At 53.4% G+C, this 26,729-nt stretch overlaps 1 protein-coding gene across 1 annotated transcript in view; it reads right to left on the bottom strand.

Moving 5' to 3' along the window:
- The window catches only part of SNTA1 (syntrophin alpha 1), a gene marked incomplete at its 3' end in the record, with an annotated part of 29,744 nt that extends 5,450 nt beyond the window's left edge, over positions 1-24,294 (bottom strand). Inside the window, 3 exon segments of the mRNA NM_001082333.1 lie at positions 4,620-4,824; positions 20,137-20,322; positions 23,876-24,294. Of these exon segments, the coding sequence (NP_001075802.1) occupies positions 4,620-4,824; positions 20,137-20,322; positions 23,876-24,185 (701 nt within the window). The 5' untranslated portion in view covers positions 24,186-24,294.
- Positions 24,295-26,729: the final 2,435 nt, after the last annotated feature.

The following is a 26,729-nucleotide window of genomic DNA, read 5'->3' as shown; positions in this document are numbered from 1 at the left end:
AATACACCTGGGAGGCAGCAGGTGAGGGCTCAAGGACTGGGGTTCCTGCCACCCACACGAAAGACCCGGCCCGGCCCCCAGCCCTGGATGTTGTGGCCATTTGGGGGGTGACCCAGTGAGTGGAAGCGTTCCGTTCTCTCTCTCTCCTCCTCCCCCCGCCCCGTAACTCTGCCTTTCAAATATAAAACTGTTTTCAAAAAGAAAAAAGAAGAGAAATGCTCATTCAGCCCCTAGCTGTTCCAACCATCCCAACAGAGGTACCAGGCAGGTGGGGAAGCAGCCATCTTGGGCTTTTTGCCCCAGCAAACAGCACAGAGAGAACTGGCCGAAATAGTCCCCATTACAGAACTGTGAGAAAATAAGAATTATTTTCTCTTTAAAAAAGATTTATTTGTGTTTTTAAAAGGCAGAGCTACTGGTGGGGGGAGAGACTCGTCCCGTTCTGGGGCCAGGAGGGAGTCAGACGCTAAGAACTCCACTTAGGTCTCCCCCATGGGTGGCAGGGGCCCTGACACTTGGGCCGCCTTCCACTGCTTCCCGGGCACATCAGCAGGAGGGAGCTGGATCAGAAGCGGAGCAGCCGGCTCTCCAGCTGGCACTCACACGGGATGCCAAGCAGCACAAGCAGCAGCCTAACTGCTGCACCACAACACAAGCCCCAGTTCTTTTCTTCACACGTGTTCATCTCTTAAGTTTGTTTGTTTATTTGGTGGAGGGAGAGAGACAGGCATCTACTGGTTCTATCCCCAAATGCCCACAATAGCCAGGGATAGGCCACGTTCAAACCAGAAGCCAGGCACTCCCTCCAGGTCTCCCACATGAGTGGCAGAAACCCAAGCACTTGAGCTAGCATCTGCTTCGTCCTAGGACACAGCACTCGCCCGTTTTCTTGCTTACAGCAAGAGATAAACAAAATGCCAGGGGAAATGTCCCTTTGCCTTTTGCTCCTTTTTGTCTGGAACATGGACACTATTCTTGGAGGTACAGCTACCAGACTACTCTAGGAAAGAGGAAATCAATAATAAAAAGGCAGAGGACGAAGGAGGAAGCTCATCGCAGCCTATACAGCTGACCCCTGGACTTCTTTTTGTGTGTGTGGTGTGTGTGTGTGTGTTGGGGGGGGGGGAGTTTGTTTGTTTGTTTAAAGATGTATTTATTTGTTTGAAAGGTAGAGTTACAGAGAGGCAGAGACAGAGAGAGAAAGAGAGAAAGGTTTTCCATCCGCTGGTTCACTCCCCAGATGGCCGCAAGGGCCGGAGCTGGGCCAATTCAAAGCCAAGAGCCAAGAGCCTCCTCCAGGTCTCCCATGCAGGTGCAGGGGCCCAAGGACTTGGGCTATCTTCCACTGCTTTTCCAGGCAGTAGCAGAGAGCTGGATCTGAAGTGGAGCAGCCGGGACTTGAACCAGTGCCCATATAGGATGTCGCACTGCAGGCGGCAGCTTTACTACTACGTCACAGTGTCAGCCCATGGACTTCTTTTTAAGCATGTAGGAAAATAAACCCTTCATTTACTTAACCCATGGCTTCTTAGGGGTTCTATATTTGCAGCCCAATACAATCCTAACACAAAGTAAAAGTTTAGGAGCTGGTGTTGTGGTATAGCAGGTTAAGCCACTAACTGGTATGCTGGCATCCCATATGAATGAATGCAGGTTCAAGTCTGGCTGCTCCACTTCCCTTCCAGTTCCTGCTAACATGCCTGGGAAAGCAGTGGAAGATGGCTCAAGTGCTTGGGCCCCTGTTACCTACGTGTGAGACCTATATGAAGTTCTAGGCCCCTGGCTTCAGCCTGGCCCAGTTCCAGCAGTTGTGGCTATTAGAGTGAACCAGCAGATGGGAGATCTCGTTATGTCTCCTTCTCTGTCTCTGAAACACTGCTTTTCAAATAAATAAATAAATATAAAGAAAAAGTAGGGGCCAGCCCTGTGGTATAGAGGGTAAAGCTACCACCTGCAGTGTTAGCATCCCATATGTGCATCAGTTTAAGTCTCAGCTGCTCCACTTCTGATCCACTTCCTTGCTAATGGCCTGGGAAAGCAGTAGAAGATGGCTCAAGTCCTTGAGCCCCTGCACCCACATGGAAGGCCCAGAAGAAGTTCATGGGTCCTGGCTTCCGATCAGGCCAGCTCTGGCCACTGTGGCCATTTGGAGAGTGAACCAGCAGATAGAAGACTCTCTCTCTCTCTCTCTCTCTCTCTCTCTCTCTCTGCCCCTCTGTAACTCTGCCTTTCAAATAAATAAATTATTTTTTTAAAAAAGTAAAAGTTTAAAAGTCTTGTTATATTTTGGTTGCCAAACTTTGTTCCTTTGACCAGGATATTATACTGATAAGGGGTCATATGGAACCCGAATTATTTCCAGGTTACACATGTAAATTACACAAGCATGCACATGTTCAAACACACATGCATGCCACACATACTCATAGGTATATGTACACTAATGCTAACATATTAACACACAAAAACACCTACTTCAAAAAGTTCATGAAAAAATAAATAAAAGAGAAGTTTATTTTGGGGTGAGCACTTTTCTGGAGATTAAGACACTGGTTAAGACACCGGAGACCCTGATTGGAGTGCCTGGGTTCCACACCCAGCTCTGGCTCCTGACTCCAGCATCCAGCTGACCCTGGAAGGCAGCAGTGATGGCTCAAATAGGCGGGTTCATCCCACTCACATGGGAGTCCTGGACTGAGCTCCTGGATCTGGGTTTCAACCCAGCCCAGCCAGAGCCACCGTGGGCAGCAAGGAAAGAAGCAATAGATGGGAGCTCTCTGTCTCCCAAATTAATAATAAATAAACCTGTTTACTTTTGTTTAAAAATAGAAATCCATCCACAGTTTTTTCATTATATGAATTTTCCAAGGACTTTTTGAAGCCCTGGTATGTACAAATCTGCATCCAGACACATGCAAATGCTCACAGAAACACATACTTGCACTTACATGTCAACTACATGTGCACACACATAAAACACAGAGACATGTACTTGCTTTCAGTGGCGCCTGGGATTGGAGGGGGCGGAACCTAAGCTCTGAGTCTCGGGAGGGCCCAGCACCACATCACCTGCACCCACCACAGAAGGTCCTGCAGTGAAGTGCCTGTAAGTGACCTGTGACTCGCTGGTCCCTGCCTCGTGGCAGTAGTGGAAGGGGCTGTATGTGTGGCCCAGAGAGAGCCAAGAGACTTGGGTGCTGAACATTAGCCAGCCCACCCAGCCGATGCTGGGCACGTGCCTGGCCTTGAACCTAGGCTGTAAGGAGGATCCACAGTAGCAAGAGATTACCCATGTGCCACAGCACACCACCTGCAGCACCGCACAGCCCACTGGGCCCAACATACACTGCACTTGGCCACGGCAACCACTCATCCACCCTGTGGCTTCTAAAGCACAGAGGGCCACCTGCAGTGAGGCCAGCGCCCGCACTCCTGGTGTGTGCCCTCGGGTATCTCATTCCCTTCCTCTGTCCTCGTCTAGTAAAACGGAGGTGAACTGCGGGACTTTCCTTGCAGGGTGAGTTAAGTGGAAGCGAGCATGAGAAGCCTGGCACACGGGGAGCACACGGTTCGTGGCAGCTAGCACCCGTCTTCTCATCAGTGAGCTGTGGGAGGCCGCTCGGTGGAGGTGGCGACTTCCCCGGCCTGACGTGAGTGTTGCCAGGCTCTGGGAACCTCGGCAGAGTCGGCAGAGACCTGAGGAGCTCACTGAGCCCAAACCCCGTGCCTCAGAGTGGAGAATCTGGAGGTCCGTGTGGCAAAGGGACTGCTCCAAGGAGGAGCAGGACTGGAACCCAGGGCTCCTCCCAGACCAAGTTCACGTGCTGGAAACTTAACACCTGGTGCTGGTATGTGGGGGCGAGGCCTTTCGGAAGTAAGGAAGGTTAGATGAGACTGGAGGGAGGGCCCTCCGGACCGGATGGCACTGGAGGCAGCTACCTGAGCTCACACACGTGTGCCATGCGCTGTGATGCCTTCCAGCGTGTGCTGAGGCAGCAGGGAGGCCATCCCAGATGCTGAGCAGACAGACAGAACCACGTGCCCCGTGTGTATCCTTTAGGAGGGATCTCGTCTCAGGTACTGTATCATAGCAACAGAGAAGCAGCTAAGACAAAGTGAACAGCAACGCACAGCGTCAGGCCCATAACTTCACTCCCACACCCATTAAGCCTGTCTCCCTTTTTTGTTTTGTTAGATTTATTTATTTACTGGAGAGGGAGGGGGAGGGGAGAGAGGAGAGGGAGAAAATGACCCAAATGACCACAATGGCCAGAACTGGGCTAGACTGAACCCAGGAGCTAGGATCTTCATCTGGGTCTCCACATGGGTGCAGAGGCCCAAGCAGTTGGGCCATCTTCTGCTGCTTTCCCAGGAACGTCAGCAGGGAGCTGGTTCAGAAGTGGAGCAGCCAGGACTTGAACCGGTGCTCAAATGAGATGCCCACAACATAGGTGGCAGCTTAACCCCACTGCACCACACCACAGCCCCTCAACCTGTTTTGTAAGTACCCACTGTGTTGTGGCATTGCGCTTGTCACTTGTGCACACAGAAGCGCCTTGCTTTGGTCTCATCACACAGCACCAGAGCGTCAGCCTAATGCCCCCCCCCCCCAGCCTTACCTGTGCTCCGGGTCCGAGGGGGTGCACCTCCTTGACACATAGGCCATCTTCAGGGGCACATGTTTGGCCTCGCTGAGGTTCCGGGTTTGGGGCCCGGGGGACGAAGGCTGCCGCTGAAGGGGTGAGGCAGGAGGTGAGTCCCAGCCAACTGAGGTCCCACCAGCAGAATTCTTGAAATAAGGTGAGACCTCCTTCATGTACTTGACTGGTCAGAAGAGAGGTGGACAGTTACCACTGTGACAGGGGCTCCCATGCAGCACACACCCCCGGTGGCACTACTCATTAAAAGTTCAGCGTATGCCCGACTGCGCTACCTTCTTCTGAGCCCAAGCCTCTGACAGGGCAGTGGAGCAGCTAAGGCTGGGTGCTGGCCAGTATCCGTCCTCTCACCTCTCCCGGTGTACAAGGCTCGTGGCGACCTCAGACAAGGACATTTCCCAATCTTTCCTGCAGTGAAGTATGGCCATGTGACTATATTCTTTTTTTTTTTTTTTTTTTTTGACAGGCAGAGTGGACAGTGAGAGAGAGAGACAGAGAGAAAGGTCTTCCTTTTGCCGTTGGTTCACCTTCCAATGGCCGCCACGGCCGGCGCACCGCGCTGATCCGATGGCAGGAGCCAGGTGCTTTTCCTGGTCTCCCATGGGGTGCAGGGCCCAAGCACTTGGGCCATCCTCCACTGCACTCCCTGGCCACAGCAGAGAGCTGGCCTGGAAGAGGGGCAACCGGGACAGAATCCGGAGCCCCAACCGGGACTAGAACCCGGTGTGCCGGCGTCACTAAGCAGAGGATTAGCCTAGTGAGCCGCGGCGCCGGCGTGACTATATTCTAACCCAGTCCAGGCAGTCCCCTGGATCCTGGGGTTCTGCATCCAGAGATGCAGCCAGTTATGGACCAAAGTTATCTTTTAGAAAATTATGTCTGGGGGCCAGCATCCCATATGGGTGCCGGTTCCAAGTCCCAGCTGCCCCACATCTGATCCAGCTCCCTGCTAACGGCCTGGGAAAGCAATGGAAGATGGCCCAAGTCCCTCGGCCCTGCACCCACATGGGAGATCAGGAAGAAGCTCCTGGCTCCTGGCTTCAGATCGGCCCAGCTCCAGCCATTGTGGCCATTTGGGGAGTGAACCAGCAGATTCAAGACCTCTCTCTCTCTCTCTCTCTCTCTCTCTCTCTGCCTCTGCCTCTCTTTAATTCTGCCTTTCAAACAAGTAAGTAAGCCTTTAAAAAAGTATGTCTATACTGAATATGTGCAGACTTTCTTGTCACTATTCCTTTTATTTGTGTGAAAGGCAGAGTGACAGAAATAGACAGGGAGAGAGCTTCCATCTGTTCATTCTCCAAGCGGCTACAACAGCCATCGAAGGGCCAGGACAAAGCCAGAAGCCAGAAGCATCATCTGACTCTCCCACATGGGTGGCAGAGGCCCAAATACTTGAGCTGTCTTCCACTGCTTTCCCAGGCGCAGTAGCAGGGAGCTGGACCGGAAGTGGAACAGCTGGGACTTGAACTGAGGCTCATATGGGAAGCCAGCATCGCAGGCGGTGACTTAACCAGCTGTGCCACAATGTCAACCCTTACAACAACTATTTACATAGCAATTACATTGTATTAGGTATTATAAATAATCTGGGGATAAAGTATAGGAGAGGATGTTCATAGATTATAATGCAAATACTATGTCATTTTACATAAGGAGCTTGAGAACTCTTGGATTTTGTATCGGTGGGAAAGTGAACAGTTTTGGCCTTTAGCAAGGCAATGACAATTCTAACCCTGCTGCATCTGAATGGCCCCAAAGTCATGCTCCAATATATGACCCTGCCTTCCTTGCTGTGCCAGCTGGACCAGGGGTGGAAACCTGAGTCACACCAGGCCAAGCAGGCTGAGAACACATGGAGTCTTAATGCTGGCTTGAATGCTGTAGGGGTTGTGTCTGCTGTGGGGACAGAGAAGAGGAGAAAGCTAGTCTGTAAGAGGAGATCAGCTGAGAAACAGGGGAAGATGTGCCAGGCACCTGCTAAGATTCCAGGTTCTAGCATTTGTCCTTCAGAAAGTTGGTCTATAAACCCAATGGGGTTCTATATTTGCAATCAAAAGGTCTTAACAGGAGCCAGTGTTGTAGTATAGCAGGTAAAGCTGACACCTGAGATGTCAGCATCCTATATGGGCAGCAGTTCAAGTCCCAGCTGCTCCTCTTCTGATCCAGCTCCCTGCTAAAGTGCCTGGGAAAGCAGCAGCAGATAGTCCAAGTGTTTGGGCCCCTGCACCCACGTGGGGGACCCAGAAGAAGCCCCTGGCCCAGCCCTGGCCATTGCAGCCCTTTGGGGAGTGAAGCAGCAGATGGAAGATCGATATCTCTCTTTCTCTCTCTCTCTCTCTCTCTCTCTCTCTCTCTCTCTCTCAACTCTTTCAAATAAATAAATTAATTTTTTAAAAAGGAGTCTTGCCTGGGGCCCTGAAGGTGGGGCTGGGGTTGCCTGCCTGTCTAGAAAGCAATGGCAACTGGAAGCCACTGGAGCAGGTGTTCAGCTCAGCAGTTGAGACACTGGCATCCCACTCTGGAATAACCTAGGTTTGATGCCCACCTCTGGCTCTCTGACTTCACTTCCTGCAGCTGCAGCCCTTGGGAGGCAGTGGTAACAGTTCAAGTAACTGGGTTCCCACGATGTGGGAGACCTGAACTGCATTCCCAGTTCTTATTCCAGCTGCAACCCAACCTTGGCCCAGCCTCAGCCACTGTGGGCATTTGAAGGGTAAACCAGTGGATGGGAGTTCTCTTGCTCTCTCTCTTTTTCTCCCTTGCTGCTCTGCTTTTTAAATAAATATATCTTGACCAGCGCTGCAGCTCACTAGGCTAATCCTCCGCCTGCAGCACCGGCACCCTGGGTTCTAGTCCTAGTCGGGGTGCCAGATTCTGTCCCGGTTGCTCCTCTTCCAGTCCAGCTCTCTGCTGTGGCCCGGGAAGGCAGTGGACGATGGCCCAAGTGCTTGGGCCCCTGCATCCGCATTGGAGACCAGGAGGAAGCACCTGGCTCCTGGCTTTGGACTGGCGCAGCATGCCAGCTGTAGCGGCTATTTGGGGGGTGAACCAACAGAAGGAAAACCTTTCTCTCTGTCTCTCTCACTGTCTAACTCTGCCTGTAAATAAATAAATAAATAAATAAATCTTTTTATAAAAAAAAGATATTTGCAGTTTCACTTTACAGGTAGTCTGGAGGAAGGCAAACTAGGTAGACCCTCTGCTTTTCTTGTGGCTTTCTCCTCATGACCACAAGGTGGCTGCCATGGCTCAGGCTAAGCGCTTCTTACGCGACAAAACACAAAGGGAGGAGGGAAAAAGAGCCAAAAGGGTTTTCTTCCTTGAATTTTACTGGTCAGACCTGGGCTGTATGCCCAGCTAACCCAACCATCAGAAGGAGAGAATATTCTTGAATTAGACCAATCATTATTCAGCCTCTGGGGTGGAGTTTTTTTTTACAGGCAATAAAACCAGCCTTCTGTTGGCAAAGAAAGAGACAAGGATGGGGGGCAGGCAATCAACAGTGTCTGCCACACTCGCCCCCGAGGAGGGCTGCTCCATCTCTAACATGAGTTTACTAGGCACAGAGTGTATACAGTGAGGTGCTTAAACGACTTGCCCCAGGGGCCGGTGCTGTGGCATAGCGGGTAAAGCAGCCATCTGCAATGCCGGCATCCCATACGGTGACTGGGCACCAGTTCCAGACCCGGCTGCTCCACTTTTGATCCAGCTCTCTGCTATGGCCTGGGAAAGCCCAACTCCTTGGGCCCCTGAGCCTTTGTGGGAGACCTAGAAGAAGCTCTTGGCTCCTGGCTTCAGACCGGCCCAGCTCTGGCCATTGCAGCCATTTGGGGGAGTGAACCAGTGGATGGAAGACCTCTTCCTCTGCCTCTGCCTCTGCCTCTGCCTCTCTGTAACTGCCTTTCAAACAAATAAATAAATTTTAAGAAGAAAAATAGGCTTGTCCCCACATTGCCCTGTCTTCCCCAGGCAGGCCATCCCCTCTGCTCCTCCACTGAGGCTGCCTGACGCCTGCTAGACCTGGGGCAGCCCTCCCTCCTCTCCTTCCAAGCACACCTGCTCTGTGACATGTGGCACGCTGGCTATCTGACATTTGCAGTCACAGCTCAGCTGTCTGTCGGTAGAAAGCACAGGAAGCAGTTCTTGGCCCATCTCCCTGGAAGAAGCAGATAAGAAGCTATTTCTATCTCAGGAGACACCCCTAGGGCTCAGATAGGATTCAAGGCAAACAGGGTGAATAAGAGAGGGAGTTACAAACACTTCTGGGGTTGGAGGATAGGTTATGCTGGGTTTTCAGGAAGCAAACTCAGTTTTGGAGGTCTGAAGTCTGGGGGAGAAGACAGAAAACGAGGCAGCATCACCGTGTCAGTGACTCCCCCAGGTACTCTGCCAGTCTCCGAGGAGGAGGAGAGGCCTATCTCAGCCCACCTGGCGGTCAAAAACCACCCCCACCCCTTTCTAGCAGAACCCTGAGCCCTGGAGGCTCAAACTTCTCTCCAGCCTAGGGGCTGAATCCTGATTGATCAAAGTGAATGATCATACTTCTTTCTTGCTTCTTTCTTGCGGTTCATTTGGAAAGCGGAAGGTGGGGCAGGCGCTGTGGTGCCGTGGCTTAAGCCACCACTTGGGATGCCCACATGCCCTATCAGAATTCCAGTTCAAGTCCCAGCTAGTCTGCTTCTGACCCAGCTCCCTACTAATGCACCTGGGAAGCAGTGCAAGACAAACCAAGTACTTGAGTTCCTGCCACTCACGCGGGAGACCTGGATGGAGTTCTGCCTCCTGGCTTCAGCCTGGCCCAGCCCTGGCTGTTGCAGCCATTTGGGGAGTGCACCAGCAGATGGAAGATATTTTTGTTTTTCTGTCTCTCTACCTTTCAAATAAATAAATACATACATCTTTCCAAAACGGAGGGGGCTGGTGGCGTTGTGGTATAGCAGGTAAAACCATTGCCAGTGATGCCAGCATCCCACATGGGCACCGGTTCAAATTCCAGCTGTTGCTCTTCTGATCCAGCTCCCTGCTAATGGCCTGGAAAAGCAGTGGAAGATGGCCCAAGCGCTTAGGCCCCTGCACCTATGTGGGAGACCCAGATGAAGTTCCTGGCTCCTGGCTTCAGCCTGGCCTAGCCCTCTGTTGCAGCTACTTGTAGAGTGAACCAGCAGAAGGAAGCTATTTCTCTCTCTCTGTAACTCTGACTTGCAAGTGAATAAATAAATCTTCAAAGGAGGGGAGGGGGGCAGGTGACACAGTTCTGGCTGAGACATGAAGGGGAAGAAAGCACGCTCCCTTTCTCTACTCTTCTCTCCCTGGGAGGGAGCTTGTGCTAGAACACTGACAGCCACGGGGATGGGATCCACACAGTCAGGACAGTAAAACAGGAGGACTGAGCCCCAAAACTAACCTACCCTGGGGCCACGCTGCCTGGCAGACAATGCATTTTCTTCAGGGTGTAAACCTCTTGTTGGGTTCCTGTTACTGCAGTTACAGGTGTCCCGATTGCTCCAGCCCCCAGTGGTGCAAATGCTGCTGTGCCCCCAACACCCCCCTGCTCCTGCTACCCTGCACCTGTCACCCCGGCTTCCAGGCCCTCCAGGACCTGGGCCCGGCCCACCTCCTGGGCTTCACCCCCAAGCGCTCCCCTGATCTCACACTGACTGCCACAGCTCTCAGAAGCCATTGGCACACCCACACTTCCGCACCTTCAGAAGGGCAGTTCCCACCCCACGGAATGCCCTTATACATGGTTAGGAGTCAGGTGCTCTTGGATTTGAATTCCAGCTCCAGCCCTGTCTGGTTGTGTGATTGTGGACGAGGTAATTCACCTCCGCAAAGGCCCGAATCCACCAGACAATATGAGAGGAATAACAATGCTGATCTCAGAGAAATGTTATGATTAAACAGAATGATGGGTGACACACGGCAAATATTAGAAATCGGTGTTTCTTGGGGTAGGTGTTTGGTGCAGCAGTTGGGGCACTGCTTGGGACACCTGCACCCCACATCAGAGTGCCTGGTTCAAGTCCCTGTTCTGCCGCCTCTGATCCAGCTTCCTGCTGTGTGCACCCTGGGAGGCAGAGGATGATGGCTCTAACACTTGGGTTCCCCAAGAGGGACCCAGATTGAGTTTCTGGCTCCTGGCTTAGGCCTGGCCCAGTCCTGACTGTTGTGGACATTTGTAGAACGGTCCAGCAGGTGGATGGAGGATATCTTTTTCTTTCCCTCAAATAAAATGAAAACAAATAAATGAAAGGTTAAAAAAAAAAAAAGGCATTTCTTAGCTATCAGCCTCCCCTGCCCCCACTTCTCAAAACTCCGTCAGAATTTTATGGGCTGGGGCTGTCTCCCTGAGCAAACCGGGAGCTCCTAGAGGACAAAGGCTGGGTTTGATTTGAACCCAGAATCAGTGTTCTTGGAATGGAGAAACAAAGGCCAGGCCAGGGCAGAACAGGTTAACAGGAAGAAGGTGTCACAGCCCAGGACCCAGCCCAGCTCAGATGCCACCCCTTCTAGGAAGCCTTCCCAGATGCGCAGTCTGGATTCATCACACCCACCGCTCTGCAATCCCTAAAACCCCACTCCCGCGTGACCAGCTGTGTGATGTGCGTGTCTCCCACCAGGCTGGGAACACAGCAAGGGCAGGGACCTCATCTGACTCATGGCTGTGTCCCCAGAACCCAGCAGGGACCTCACATGCTATGTGCTCAGCAAACGAACATTTGTCCACTGGGAAGCCGGAGAAGCTGCTCCCGCCCTGCTGCCCCGGCCGTCCAAGGACTGGGTCCGCCTTCTCCTTTCCCACAGCAACGCGCTAAAAATGGACAGCACGCCAGCTGGTGCCAGGAACAGCACTTGGATTTCACAAACCAAGTGGCTTGGCCCAGAGTGGGGGCAGGGTTCTGGGGGCCCCAGAGTATGGCCATAAATAGCCCAGCTCTGAGGCCTCCTCCCCGATCTGATTTCTGCCTGACTCACCCGACCAGGCAGGGCGGCGCTGGCCGAAGGCAGTGGATGAGAGCTGGGAGCTGACCATGGCCCTGTGGCCAGCATTTTTGAGACACCAAGGGTAGGCCCAGCTGGCATCTACGCCCTCCCCAGCCAAGCCCCTGGCCCAGGAGCTGGATAAAGCAGTGACATGGTGGTGGGGGAGGAGTTCCTTCTTAGGGAAGCCGAGGCAGAGGCAAACAGGGGCCCCAGGTTCTCCAGCTCTGCCGCGGAGCAAAAGTGATGCGAGCACACCCTCAGCTTACTGCATGATAAAAAACAAATACGGAGGAGCTGGTGCTGTGGTGCAGCGGGTCATTGGCACAGCGGGTAAGCCACCGCCCTGCAGTGCCCGCATCCCACATGGGCACCAGTTCTAGTCCCGACTGCTCCACTTCCGATCCAGCTCTCTGCTATGGCCTGGGAAAGCAGTGGAAGATGGTCCAAGTCCTCAAGTCCTTGGGTCCCTGCACCCACGTGGGAGACCTGGAGGAAGCTCCTGGCCCCTGGCTTTGGATCGGCCCAGCTCTGGCCATTGCAGCCATCTGGGGAGTGAACCAGAGGATGGAAGACTTCTCTGCCTCTCTGGAACTCTGCCTTTCAAATAAATAATAAATAAATCTTAAAAAAATAAAACAAAAGCAAACACGAAGACTCTCTGGAAAGACATGTATGAAAGCACCCACAGGGGTTTTCCCTAAGAGGTGATCACTTCATACGTTCCTGTTGTGGGCTTTGTTGAAAGAATATATATCCCTTCTTATGTTTATTTTTTAATATCTATTTATTTATTTGAAAGTCAGAATTACAGAGAGAGAGAAGGACAGGCAGAGAAAGAGAGGTCTTCCATTTGCTGGTTCACTCCCCAGATGGCTACAAAGCCCCGAACTGCGCATATCTGAAGCCAGGAGCCAGGAGCTTCTTTTGGGTCTCCCACATAGGTGCAGGGGCCCAAGGACTTGGGCCATCTTCTTCTGCTTTCCCAGGCCATAGCAGCAAGCTGGATGGGAAGTGGAGCAGCTGGGACTCAAACCAGCGCCCATATGGGATGCTGGCACTCAGGAGGTGGCTTTACCCACAGTGGGTTAAGCCAGCATTCCATACAAGTGCCAGTTCAAGTCCCAGCTGCTCCACTTCCAATCCAGCTCCCTGCTAATGCACCTGGGAAAGCAGAGGATGACGGCCCATGTACTTGGGTCCCTGCACCCATGTGGGAGAGCTGGATGGAGTCCCAGGCTTCTGGCTTCAGCCTGGCACAGCCCTTTGTGGCTAGCTGGGGAGTGAACCAGCAGATACAAGATCTCTTTGTTTCTCCCCATCTCTGTAACTCTGGCTTTCAAATAAATCTTTTTTAAAAAATCCAGTTTCTTTTTTTCAAAAATAAGCCACACCATTCCAAGCTGCCCACACCAGGATTCAGAGATGAAGCCCTGACCTCAGGAAGCTTAGACTCAGGGACTGGGATCTTACTAATCAGAGAAAGCAGCACCTATTAGGTGCCTAATAAACACCAAGCACCCCGCTCAACTCTCTGAAACACCTTGACCTAATCTCGCCAATTCAATAAGATGGACTGACATCCTTGTTTAGTGCAGGAAGAAACCGAGTCTTAGGAGGGTGACGTAGGGCCAATACTGTGGTGCAGCAGGTTGAGCCCCAGCTTGTGACACTGCTTCCAGTCCTGGCTGCTCCACTTCCCAGCCAGCTCCCTGCTGATGCATCTGGGAAAGCAGCAGAGGATGGCCCAAGTGCCTGGGCCCCTGCACCCACGCAGGAGACCTGGATGGAGTTCCAGGCTCCTGGCTTCTGTTGCAGCCATTTGGAGAGTGAGCCAGCAGATGGAAGAAATCAGCTCACTCTCTCTCTTTCTCTCTCTCTCTCTCGCTGTCGCTGTCGCTCTTGCTCTGCCTTTCAAATAAATAAATCTTTTTTTTTTTAAAGGGGGGGGGGGTGACACAACTTGCAGTACAGTACAAACATTCAAGAACCAGGGATTTGCCTATTGAGAGATCTGGGCTCAAATGCTTATCTCTGCCACTATGTGACATCAGGCAAATGACTTCACGTCTCTGGTTCCAGTGTTCTCATCTGTACAAGGGGATGTGTAATAACCCGATTCATGAGGGGTGGCACCGAGGATTCAGTGAAATAACACGTGGAAGGCACAGAGCACAGAGCACCAGCACACCGCAGTGCCTGGTAAACAGCGCCCCTCATCCTGGTCATCATGGTGACTGCTTCCACTAGCAGCAGCAGCAGCAGCCAGGGCTCACCGCTGAGCAGAGCCAGAGCCTGCCTCCAGAGGCCCAAATGGCATTTTAATCAAGGTCTGGGGAACGGGCCAGGGCTAGACGAAGCCAAGTTCAGTCTGTGGGGAGTCACAAGGTCCCAACTGCTATGTGTGTGCAGGCAATCGATGTCCTTGAGGACATTGGCTACAAGAGGTCCCAGGTTGGCCACTCTGCCCTCGTCCCATATCGCCGTGCCTGGGTTGGAGCCCCGGCTCTGTTTCCAGTTCCAGCTTCTTGCTAACACACACCCTGCGAAGCAGCAAGTGATGGTTCAAGTACTTGGGTCCCTGTCATCCACTTGGAAGACCCAGACTGAAGTTCCTGGCTACTGGTTTTAGCTGTGTGGGCATTTGGGGAGTGAACCAGCAGGTGAAAGAACGCTATCTCTCTCTCTCTGGCCTTCAAACAAATAAAAACAAAAAAGAACAGCAGGTCTCCACAGGGCGGGAGACCAGAGCGGGGCCCCATTCACGCCTCTGGTCCTGGGTACAGGAGTCCCTCAGGCACCTCTGGTCCGAGGCATTACTCAGCCAAGCTGAACAACATGGCCCCAGATCAGCTGCACCCATGAACAGCAATGACATTCCGCTTTGACGTGGTGACACATGGAGCCAAATCACCAGCAGGCCACCTGGCAGCATCCATCTCCCAGGGAAGGAGCTGGCTGGAAGCCGGCCTTTAAAGTTCTGAGGACACACCACAGAGAAGCTCGGGAGTCCATCAGAGCCAGTGTGAGCCACAGCCCCACCTTAGCCATGCAGGAGTCAGCAGCACACCCTACCAACCCTCCCCCAACACCCCCCAAGATCTGCCATTTGCTGGGGCACTGCCAGGCCCGGGAGCTCAGAGACAAACACGTGGTCGCGGCCCTCAGAGAGCCTCCAGTTTCCCGGAGGAAATGGTGATGATGATGACGATAAGGTGGGAAAGGCTGATACTTATTGAATATATACCACGCGGAAGACACTGTACCAGGCACTTCAAACGCATGGTCTCATCAACAGCAAATAAAGCCAATGATCAAGTACCTACTACGGGCACTGGCCTTGGCACTTCACACGCACTATTCTTCAATCCTGCAAACAACTAAGCAAGGCAGCCAGCAAAAAGGCTGAGACAACAGTGGCCTCTGCCAGCACAGCATGGTTCAGATTCTGACTTTGCCAATTTGTTAGCTGTCCGACTTAAAGTAAATAACTAATTGTTAATAACCTGGATAATCTTGCCTGTAAAATGGGAATGACAGCAGTATCTGTTACTCTATGCCTCTTTTTATCATGCATACTTATATGCACACTGCTCAATGCCTCTGTCATTTTTCTTTTTAAGATTTATTCATTGGAAAGGCAGAGTGGCAAACAGAGAGGGACAGACACGGAAAGAGAGAACTTCTATTGACTGGTTCACTCCCCAAAGCCCAAAACTCAATCCAGGTGTCCTGTGTGAGTAGCAGGGGACCCCATGACTTGAGCCACCACCTGCTGCCTCCCAGGGTGCACATTAGGAGGTAGCTAGAATCAGAATCAGAGGCAGGACCGGAACCCAGGCACTCTGACGTGGAATGCAGGGGATTTAACTGCTGTGCCGAATGCCTGCCCCAAACATTATTTTTTAGTGCGTGACATGCTCACTATTGTCACTGTCTTGCCAACCACACTGAAGGTGGGAGGAGAGAAGGACATTTTCCTCATGGCTGTCCCTCTTCTTCCCCCAGGCCTGGTCTACAGGGCCCAATGAGCCTCTCTACCTGGTAGACAGAGGCGTGTTAGCTGCAGGCTTGGGCCCAGACTGTGGTCACAAACACATCTCTGTGTCGAGACCAAGTCCAGGGCGTTTTACAGACCCCTGAGCTAGCACAGAAGTTCCCGAAGAAAGGGCCGCGCTGCCAAGGCCCAGCTGAGCCCGCAGCTCACACCAGGGAAATTGGGCTCTGGCTGGCGCCTGGCGTTCGCTAACATCTGTTCTTCCAGGACATGTTCAGGGCATTCTGTACCACTGATCCAAACACCCAGGAAGGATGCCCAGCTGCTTTGCCAAGTTCACATCCAAAGGACAAGCCATGCTTCCACGGCTCCCTAAAGGTATCCTAAGGAGTAGATTTGGAAGTTCTGAACGATACAGCCAGCAACTGCACCCCAGGGACCCCTGGCTCCAGGCTGGGGAAACTGCTGGGCCCTGACCTTCTCCACAAACGCCCCAAAGTCCCAAGGGCCAGCACAACCCAGCACCCCAGCTGTCTCCTGACATCCGGCCTTCTGAGCTCACTCCTATAATGCAGCGATTCTCCAGGGCCTTGGGCAACCAACCCCCTACCTGCACCCCCATCCTCTGAGCTGCTTGAGGTGGGATTCCCACCTTCTCTAAGACTACTGGGGCCATGACAACAGCTCAAAAGAGACTTCTACTAAAAAAAGAGCCAGAAAAAAAAAATCAACAAGAAAGCCATGACCCCCTTCCTTTTATCCAGGCCTGGGGCAGAACGTAGCAAGGAGTGACCTTGCCCTGGGAAGAGTCTCAGAGAACACGAGAGTGGAGACCCCAGTCCTGGGGCAGCATGCGACTCCCCTCTACTGCACCTGTGGCAGGTATCACCAATCAATCCCACCTTCTTCCTGCTGAGCCCAGACAAGGCCTCCCAGGCCTTCCCAGCATGCAGCTCCCAGCAGCTGCCAGGGGAGCTGACGCTCTAAACGGGAGATACGCCGCAGTCTCGTCCACGGGGAGGGAGACTGAGGTCGCAAGGAGGCATTACCCAAGGCCCAGCAGTCATCACAGCACACAGGATCCGGCTGGTAAATCACGCATGGAGGCAGTGCTTCTTACAACACAGACTCCCCCAGGGTCTGCCCTGCCCCATGGTGGGCCCTTCAGGAGGGGGGTCTCGCCCATGCCAAGCATGTAGGGGGCATCTACGACTACTTCTCCGCTCAGTGAGGAGGGAACAGAGCTAGGGAGTTGGCCCCAACACCAGAAGGGGCTTCAAGCAGCAGACATTCAGACGCCCCACTCTCAGGATCACGCACAGCCTAAGCACCAGGGCGCTCTGACCTGAAGACAGGAGGGTGAGGGGCCTCACTGCAGACCAGAATCGGGTCTCAGGCAGGAGTCTTACTATGCATGGTCTGAACTCTCACACAGAAGAAACTAATTTTAAAAATATATATATTTATTTATTTATTTGAAAGGCAGAGTAAGAGAGAAAGAAAGGAAGGGAGAGACACAGACACACACACACAGAGGGAGAGAGGGAGAGAAGGAGAGAGAGAGAGGAAGAGGGAGATCTTCCATCCCCGGTCCACTCCACAAATGGCTGCAACAGCTGGAGCGGGCCAGGCCAAAGCCAGGAGCCTAGAATTCCATCCAGGTCTCCTATGTGGATGGCAGGGGCCTGAGTGCTGGGGTCACCTTCTGCTGCTGTCCCAGGCAGAGATGGATCAGAAGCGGAACAGCGGGGATTCAAACTGGCACCCTGATACGGGACACCAGACAGCAGCTTAACCAGCTGAGCCACAACACCAGCCCCAGACTCAGTCTGATGAATGTCAACCACTTCAAATCACATTGCTGGCCATAAATAACAAGATGCATCTAGGGGGAAAAGTCTCATATCTATACCATTTATGTGTGATGCTATGTAACTTTTTTTAAGATTTATTTTTTATTTATTTGAAAGGCAGAGTTACAGAAAGAGAGGAGGAGAGACAGAGAAAAAGGCCTTCCATCTGCTGTTTCACTCCCCAAATGGCCACGACGGCCAGGGCTGGGCCAGGCCGAAGCCAGGAGCCAAGGGCTTCTTCCAGGTTTCCCACGTGGGTACAGGGGCCCAAGGACTTGGACCATCCTCTGTTGCTTTCCCAGGAGCATTAGCAGGGAGCTGGATCAGAAGTGGAGCTGCCAGGAATTGAACCTGCACTCATATGGGATGCCAGTGCTATAGGCAGCAGCTCAACCTGCTACACCACAATGCCAGCCCCTGTGCTATTTAACTTTATGTTAAAATATGACTGATAGAGTAAGTTTTCAGGGGCCAATATTCTCAAGTCAGCATTTTTAAGTACAAATAAAAACATCAGTGGCATTTCAATATGTCCAAAATGTAAAAATAAAACAAAATTGAGTGGGAATTGAGGGTTGGTCATAAGAAAGCCAAAGATCACCCAGGGCCCAGCGTCTGTTTGCGTCTGCGGGCCTCTTGGAGACCTCTTAGGGGAAACCAAGGCAACGCAGCAGGACTTGGGCCTGGGACTCGGCTCTGCAGCTTTGCTGGCTGTGACACGCCATCAGCCCCCGCCACCTCTCTGTGTCTGTTCTGGGCCATGAGCCAAAGACACATTCCTCAGGCCCCCGCGGGCTTCCGGAGCCAACAGAGTGGCATTTGAGGGAAGGGCGGAGCAGAGCAGACATCTCGGGAGAGATGGCGCAGAAGTGGACACACAGCAACCACAGCAGTGGGGAAACTGAGGCCCAGAGAAAGCAAGGGTCTCTACCAAGGCCACATGGTGCAGGGACAGTGGGGAAAGCCATTCAACTGAGGTTCCCCCACCAGAATTCATCTCAGACCCTCGCCAGAAGGATTCCACGCCCTGCTCCAAAATGGCCAAGTGTTTTCCCTAAAGGAAATGGTAGGGCCCCTGGGTGTTATTAGAACCTAGAGACGAGAGCTCCCCAAGGCCCTCATGGAAGACTCTTAGTGGTGTGCATTTGATGCAGAGGTTAAGTCGCTGCTTGGACGTCCACATCCCACAGCAGGGTGCTGGGTTCGAGTCCCAGCTCCACTCTTGATTCCAGCATCCTGCTCATACACTCTCCGGGGGGCAGCAGTGATGGCTCAGTGACTTGGGATCCCTGCCACCCCCATGAGAGACCCAGACAGAGTCCTGGGCTCCTGGCTTGGCCTGGCCCAGCCCTGGCTGCTGCAGGAATTCAGGGAGTGAATCAACAGCTAGAATATCTCTACCTGTCTCTATCTCTGTCTCTCAAATTAAAAAAAAAAAAAAAAAACCTGAAAATAATTTTTTAAAGATGTATTTTATTTATTTGAAAGGCAGAGTTTCAGAGATAGGGAGGGAAAAACAGAGATCTTCAATCTGCTGGTTAACTCCCCAGATGGCCGCAACAACTGGGGCTGGGCCATAGGATACTGGTGCTACAGGCTGCAGCCCAACCCACTGTGCTGCAGTGTTGGCCCTAAAATAAATTTTTAAAAAAGAATCTTAGCAGTTGCCCCCCTTCCAGGCCAGCTCTCTGCTATGGCCCGGGAAGGCAGTGGAGGATGGCCCAAGTGCTTGGGCCCTGCACCCCATGGGAGACCAGGAGAAGCACCTGGCTCCTGCCTTCGGATCAGCGTGGTGCGCCGGCCGCAGCGCTCTGGCCACGGCGGCCATTGGAGGGTGAACCAACGGCAAAGGAAGACCTTTCTCTCTATCTCTCTCTCTCTCACACTGTCCACTCTGCCTGTCAAAAAAATAAAATTAAATTAAAATAAAATAAATAAAAAAAGAATCTTAGGGGCCAGCATTGTGATATAGTGGGTAAAGCCACCATCTGTAACACCAGCATCCCATATGGGTGCCAGTTCATGCTCCACTCTCAATCCAGCTCCCTGCTAACAGCCCGGGAAAAGCAGTGGGAGATGTCCCAAGTGTTTGGACCCCTGCCATCTATGTGGGAGACCTGGATGAACTCCTGGACCCTGACTTCAGCCTGGCCCAGCCCTAGCCATTGCACCCATCTGGGGAGTGAACTAGCAGTGGAAGATGGCTCTCGCTGTCTCTCCCTCTTTCTCTGTAACTCTTTCAAAAATAAATAAATATCTTAAAATAAAGAAGACTCTTAGCTGCCCCACGACTCTCTTTCCTGAGTCACTCATTGGGTGACACATCCTACCATGTACCTTTGACCTACTCACAACGACCCAGAAAGGCAGGAGTTGCAACCTCATTTTATAGAAGAGCAAACTGAGGCTCAGGGGAAGGAGAAGTGTAGTCCAAGGCCCATTGCTAGCGAATAGGAGAGAGGAAATGCAAACCAGTTCAGCTTAGCTCTGTGCCAGCTCTTCCCCTACCTCACGCTGTCTCCCAAGTCCCCACTCACCAGCCAGGCTCCAGTGCGGGGCTGGGTACACTTGAGGACCGGAGGAGACAGGGAAGAAGCTGGACACCGCCCCCCGCCCAGCCCCCTGGGCCCTGCGCTCCAGGGCTTACCCTCCAGCACCACCTCCTTGCCCGTCTTCTTCAGGGCTTGCACTGCTTCATCGTGGGTGGCAGAGGACAAGTCTTCCCCGTTCACCGACAGGATGGCATCCCCCACAAACAGGGCCTCTGTCTGGTCCGCCGCCAGTCCCTTGAAGATCTTGGAAATGAGGATGGGCATCTTGTTCTCCCGGCCTCCTGCACAGGCACAGAAGGAGGAAGAAACAGGCAGGGAGTCAGACCAGGGTGAGGTTATTTCTGAAGGCCTCCCTCAGTGCCCAGCCCAGGGCTGCAATAGGGGAGATGGGAGAATAAAGAGAATCTCAGAAGGGAGCCGTAGCAGTTTGGGATACTGGGGGTTGTGCTGTGGCATAGAAGGTAAAGCTGTTGTGGGATACTGGGGCCCGTGTTGTGGCATAGAAGGTAAAGCTGTTGCCTGCAACGCCAGCATCCCATGTGGGCAGCGGTTACAGTTCCCAGGCTATTCCACTTCCAATCCAGCTCCCTGACAATGCGCCTGGGAGAGTAGTGGAAGATGGCCCAAGTGCTTGGACTCCTGTCGCCTATTTGGGAGACCTGGATGAAGCTCCTGGCTCCTGGCTTCAGTTTGGCCCATCCCTAGCACTTGCAGCCATTTGGGGAGTGAACCAGAGAATGGAAGCTAGTTCTTGTGCACGCTCTTGCTCTCTCGCTCTCTCTCTCTCTCTCTCTCTCTCTCTCTCTGTAACTCTGCTTTTCAAATAAATAAAACAGATCTTTAAGAAGAAAAAGAAGTCTGGGATACTGGTGAGACTGTCATTGTTAAATTCACAATGCTAGAGTTTGGCAGCTGGGTCTGCTGGTTAAATGCTTTGAGTAACTTGCAAAGTTAATAACTTGAAGTTCAAAGCTTTTTAACTTTTTAAAAATATTTTGAATTTAAGCAATTTTCCCACAATGACACCTCCCTACCCGCAATTAAACTAACAGTTAGCTATTGCTAGGGCTCCAGGGCACCTCGCTGACAATCCTAAAGTTTTACAGTCCAGGATCCAGGCTGGAACCCAAGGCCTTAGAGCAGGGGTGGGGAGTGACAGGCCCACAGGCCATATAAGGCCCTCAAAATCATTTGGTCTGGCCCTGCCAGGCAACCACAGGCAGGACTCGGAATCCAATAAATCTATAGCAGGCTGATTTTTAAGTTGATAATTTTGCATGGCCTGCAAATGATGTTATAAATATCCACATGGCCCTTGGCAGAAAAAAAGGCTCCCCACCCCTGCTAAAATCTAGAGATTGCAAAAGTCTATCTGAACTGGATCTCTGATACAAAAGAAGCAAATGTGCTCTACTGAATACTTTATTGCTAAGTTCTCAAATGCCTTTTATAAACAAGAAATGTAATCAGTTCCTATTAGTTCCACATACCATGGGCCAAGTAGGGAGCTAAATGCTTCCTCAGTTGTCTCACTGCATCCTCCCAACACCCGCCACACAGCTAGGCTCAGATGCCCAAAGGGAAACGGAAGCCCCTTGTCCAAGGTCACTCATCCATGAAGGGGCACAGCCAGATTTTGAACCTAAGGCTGCTGGCTCCAGAAACAGCCCTGTTAAACCTACAGTGGACTGTGCGGGTCAGGCCCCCAGATTTCACACTTCTGGCCTAACCCAGGAGTCCTGAAGATGAGCAACTAGTGGCCCAGAGAGGGAGATCCTGGTTCCAAGGTCACACAAGCTGCCTAATGGCAGACCTGGGACTGGAACCCCTCTCCTGCCCCCCCCCCCAGACACAACTGCTCGCTCACGGCAGTGCACAGCACATGGGGCCTGGGAAGGAAGGGGTTCTATTTACACCTGCCCTCCCCCACCTAAACCAGGCAGCTGGAAGCTACAATCATTCATGACTGCCTGGGATCCAGCTGGACCCTAGAGGGAGGTTACCATGGCAACAGGCACCTGGTCTCCATCCCCAAGGCCTTGGATGGAACTGGTGCTTTCCCCTGAAGTCTCCTAAAAGTAGCCTCACCCCCACCTGGAAGTATGGAACCTGAGAGTAACTGTGTGTGACCTTGGAAAGTCCTGTCTCCTTGCTGTGTCTCAGTTTGCCATCTGCAAAATGGAATCCTATCCAAACTCTCAAGTTCTTTCCTGCTCTGACCCACTGGGTGTTCCTGTTGCCCCACCCCAGGCTGAAGTCTGGGGTAAAACTGGGACCACCCCTGACTTCCTCATTTCCCTCTTCTACACCCCTTTTGTTGGCTTCCTGGGAGTTTGCTCTTCCACAGGAAAGCTGCCCTGGGCACTCCCTGGAGAACAATGGCTTGGTTACAGATCCCAGCTCTGCCACTCACAGAATGGTGTGATTCTGGGAAAGTCACTATACCTTTCTGAATATCAGTCTCTTCGCCTGCAAAACAGGGCTTTTTAAGGCCTTGGACTTCTGCCACCCATGTGGGAGACCAGGATGGAGTTCCTGGTTCCTGGCTCTGGCCTTGCCCAGTGCTAATCATTGTGGCCATTTAGGGAGTGAACCAGGGCATGGAAGATCAATCTGTCTCTTCTCTCTGTCTCTCCCTCTGCCTTTCAAATAAAATAAATCTAAAAAAAAAAAAAAAAAAAACACTGGGATTTACTGCCTACCTTTACCACTTGTTGCCCGGATGAAGTGGCTGGCACAGCACCTGGCACCCGGTGACAGCGTGGTATTTGCCTCCAGCCCCACCCCCTCACCCCAGCCAAAGGGTCCAGAGGCCCCAGTGAACGGAGCCAGCAGCAGGGAGAGCCAGGGAGGGAAGAGCGCATGTTCAAGGTGATACAAGGGCTGACACCCTTTCCCAACTCACTCTGTAGGGGACGGGACCCTGAGAAGCAACCAGGCAGGAACGGTGAGCTGGCAGCTGGAGGCCTGAGGGATTCCCGCACCAGGCACTGCGGCTTTGGGAGTCTCCTGGCCTCCACTGTTCCTCTCATGCAACAGCAGCTCATTGCCAGGCACCTACTGTGTGCTGGCAGGGAGAGCCTGCGCTCACAGATCCTCACTCTCACACTACAGCTGGGGACACTGAGGACAGAGGCGGGAAGTGACTGTCCGAGTTCACACGGCTGATCTTGAACTCACAAACTACCTGTACTCTAAAGAAGTTTGTCCGGATCGGAAGCTGAGAGCTCCTGGGAGAAGAGGCAACGGTGCCCACCCTCTCCACCTGTGCAAGGCAAAGTGCAGAGGACCGGACCTGGATGCAAACCCCAGGTGTTGGGCTCCTCACCCAGGAACACAGCCTTCCTGGGGTCGCTGGTGTCCAGGAACCTGCTGGACCCTGTCTGTGATCTCAGCCAGGAACTCCGGCCGGTAGCACACCCTCCACGACCTTGAGAGGGTCTCAGGGGCTTCCGCTGGATGTCTCTCCAGTAGCCCAGAGCCTCAACCCCCCATTCTCCCACCTCTGACCTCCTAGGGACCTCCGGCCTCTGGCGCCCTTGCTAGTCCCCTCTCATACCCCTGTGCTCGAACACAGAACTCCCCTCCCCTGAGTCCTAGTGTGCCGCCGACCTCATCCACACCTGTGCCTTCCGTGTCCACCCATAGCCCCAGAAACCCCTGCGACCTTGGAGCCCCCCAGTGCCCTGGGAGGTTTCCTCACACGCACCCAAGCCCCCCGACAGGGGCCGCCAACTCCACATCCGCGGCGCGCAACCAGCCCCGCGGCCCCTGCGCCCTCAGCGTCCCCACAGACAGCGCGCCCCGCTGCCCCGCATAGGCGCCCGCGCCCACCTTTGATGCTGATGCCCAGCCCGCCCGCGTCGGCCTTGCGCACCGTCACGCGGCGCCGCTGGAGCAGCAGCGCCTCGGGCAACTGCGGGGGCGCCGCGCCCGGCTCAGCGGCGCCGTTGAGCTGTGCGGGCTCCGGCTCCCGCGCAGCGCCGGGCTCGGGGCCTGGCTCGCCGTCGGCGGGGCTCACGGTCAGCGCGTCCTCCGCCAGACTGACCAGCACCCGCTGCCAGCGCTCTCCGCCTGCCCCCGCGCCCGTCCCGGCACGAAGCTCCAGCAGTCCGGTTCGCGGGGCGCGCCTGCCGGACGCCATCTTCGCCACCGAGCCCCCGGGTCGCAACCGAGCCCCGGCCCGCCTGCCCGGCCCACTCCGACCCGGCGCCCAGGGCGGAGGGCAGCGGGGGCCCGGCTGGGCCAGCCGCCACCCTACCCCGGCCCCGGGGGTGGAGCCTCGGGGCGGGGCCGCCTCGGGGGTGTGGCCAACGCCAAGGGCGGAGCCAGGACGCGCGAGGGAGGCTGGGGCGGGGCCCCAAGCCCGAGGAGCTGGAGTGGGACCACGTGGAGGGTGGGCCCCACGGGGGCGGGGCGGGGCCGCGGAGGGGCGCGGTTTCGTCTTGGGGCAGGGCCCTGGGGAGCCCTCGGAAGAAACCTTTTCCGTGGCCGTCCAGGAGCACTGACTTGGAGCGCGAGAAAAAGGCGCAGAACCGTGGATACTGGGTGCCAGACGGAGAGCTTTGGGGCACGGCTGAGTTTGGTGGAGGGCCGGGACTCCGGGGGCTTTGACTGCAGAGTTCCTATTGGGGGAGCCTGGGAAGGGGCAGTTGTCCTATTTGAGGATCCGGGCTTTGGCTTGTGGGCGTGGCTTCTGGAGGCCACGGCCCCGCCCACCTGTAGAAGCGCACCTCGGACTCCACGCGGGCCTGCGCGGGTAGGGGGGGTCAGACCTTGAAAGCTGGGGAGGAGTTTAAGAGATAAATGCCCTATTCTGTGCACAGGCCTGGGGAAGAATCCAGAATCATGAGAGGTGTGAGAAGGCTGCAAAGTGGGGCTCTAATTCTGGGGGTCTGGAAGGCTGGCTTCCCATCCTGGCGCAGACACTCTGCTATCTCCTAGTGGACCTTGGTCTTGTCACCTCACCTTTCTATGCCTCAATTCTCTCATCTGTGAAATGGGATCATAATAATCCCTACCTCACGGAATCTTTGTAAGGATATATCAGTGTGGAACACATTGTACACTGTGAATTCCTATGCCATCCATAGATCGCTTTCATTTGTGGTATGCTTGCTATCGGCCAGGCCTAGCGTTGGGCATTTTCTGTGTGTTGTCTTTACAGTAGCCTCACGGGGTAGCTCCTATCAAGAACACCCCCATTATACAGAAGGGAAAACTTGGGTTTCCAAGGTCTAATTGGCCCTGGTCACACACTTAGTAGCAGAGCAGAGCTGGACTCAGACCTAAGCCTATTTGACACCAGGGATTGGTCCCTGAACCACTCTGCTAGACGTTTGCCAAATACAAAATTAAGGTTGTTATCAGAGAAACCCCACCTCTTATCTGCCCCTGTCTCTGTCCTCCTTTTTAGGTGGATAATTAAAATGCCCCACAGGGGCCAGTGTTGTGGCACAGTGGGTAAAGCCACCACCTGCAACACCAGCAGTCCATATGGGCACTGGTTTGAGTCCCAGCTGCTCCACTTCCAATCCAGCTCTCTGCTAATGCACCTGGGAAGGCAATGCAAGCTGGCCCAAGTGCGTGCACCCCTGCCACCTATGTGGGACGCTCTAAAGAAGCTTCTGGCTCTTGGCTTTTGGCCTGGCCCAGCCATCTGGGGAGTGAACCGCTGGATGGAAGATCTCTCTCTCTCTCTCTCTCTCTCTCTCTCTCCCCCTTTCAAATAAGTGATTAGCGGCTTCCTGCTAATGCACATCCTGGGAAGTAGCCATGACTGCTGAGGGCTTTATTTCCTTGCCACCTGCATGGAAGACCCAGATGCAGTTCCATGCTCCTGACTTGGCCTGGTTGAGCCTCAGTTATTGTGGCCATTTGGGGGTGAACCCAAATGGAAGGTCTCTTGTGTCTCTGTCTTTATTTTTTTTTTTTGAAGATTTGTTTATTTATTTGAAAGGCAGAGTTACAGACAGAGAGAAGGAGAGTTAGAGACAAGGGTCTTCCATCTGCTGGTTCACTCCCCAAGTGGCAGCAACAGCCAGAGCTGGCTGATCTGAAGCCAGGAGCCAGGAGCTTCGTCCGGGTCTCCAACACAGATTAAGGGGCCCAAGGACTTGGGCCATCTTCCACTGCTGTCCCAGGCCATAGCAGAGATCTGGATCAGAAAAGGAGCAGCCAGGACTAGAACCAGCACCCATATGGGATGCCGGCACTGCAGGCAGCAGCTTTACCCACTATGCCACAGCACCGGCCCAGTCTGTCTCTTGCTTTCTCTCTCTACCTTTCAAATAAAATGAAAAGGAATTAATGAGGAGTACTCACCTCAGCACTAGGAACCAACTTCCCTCACGTCCTGCACCAGGTGGCACCGAGCTCACAGCCCACCTACTCCCCGTTTCGGCAGCACACATAGCAGAAGGTGATGCTGTGACCGTTCATTCATTCATTCGCCTATGTAACAAATATTTATTAAATACCTACTATGTGTGTCCCATAGAGCGAGGCATAGGAATTCAGTTTAAACAAGACAGACAGGGTCTCAGCTCACAGAGCATACAGTCCACTGGGAGGCAGGATTCCATAGTGGTTAGGAACATGGGTGCTGCATTCTGTTTCATGAATTTGGATTCTTACTGTGTTGTGGCAGGCATGGTGGCACAGTGGTGACACCACATTCCATATCAGA

This window comes from Oryctolagus cuniculus, chromosome 11, assembly GCF_964237555.1.
Source record: "Oryctolagus cuniculus chromosome 11, mOryCun1.1, whole genome shotgun sequence".
In the NCBI taxonomy this organism is placed as follows: Eukaryota; Metazoa; Chordata; class Mammalia; order Lagomorpha; family Leporidae; genus Oryctolagus; species Oryctolagus cuniculus.
This window is presented reverse-complemented; position numbering and strand designations above follow the sequence as displayed.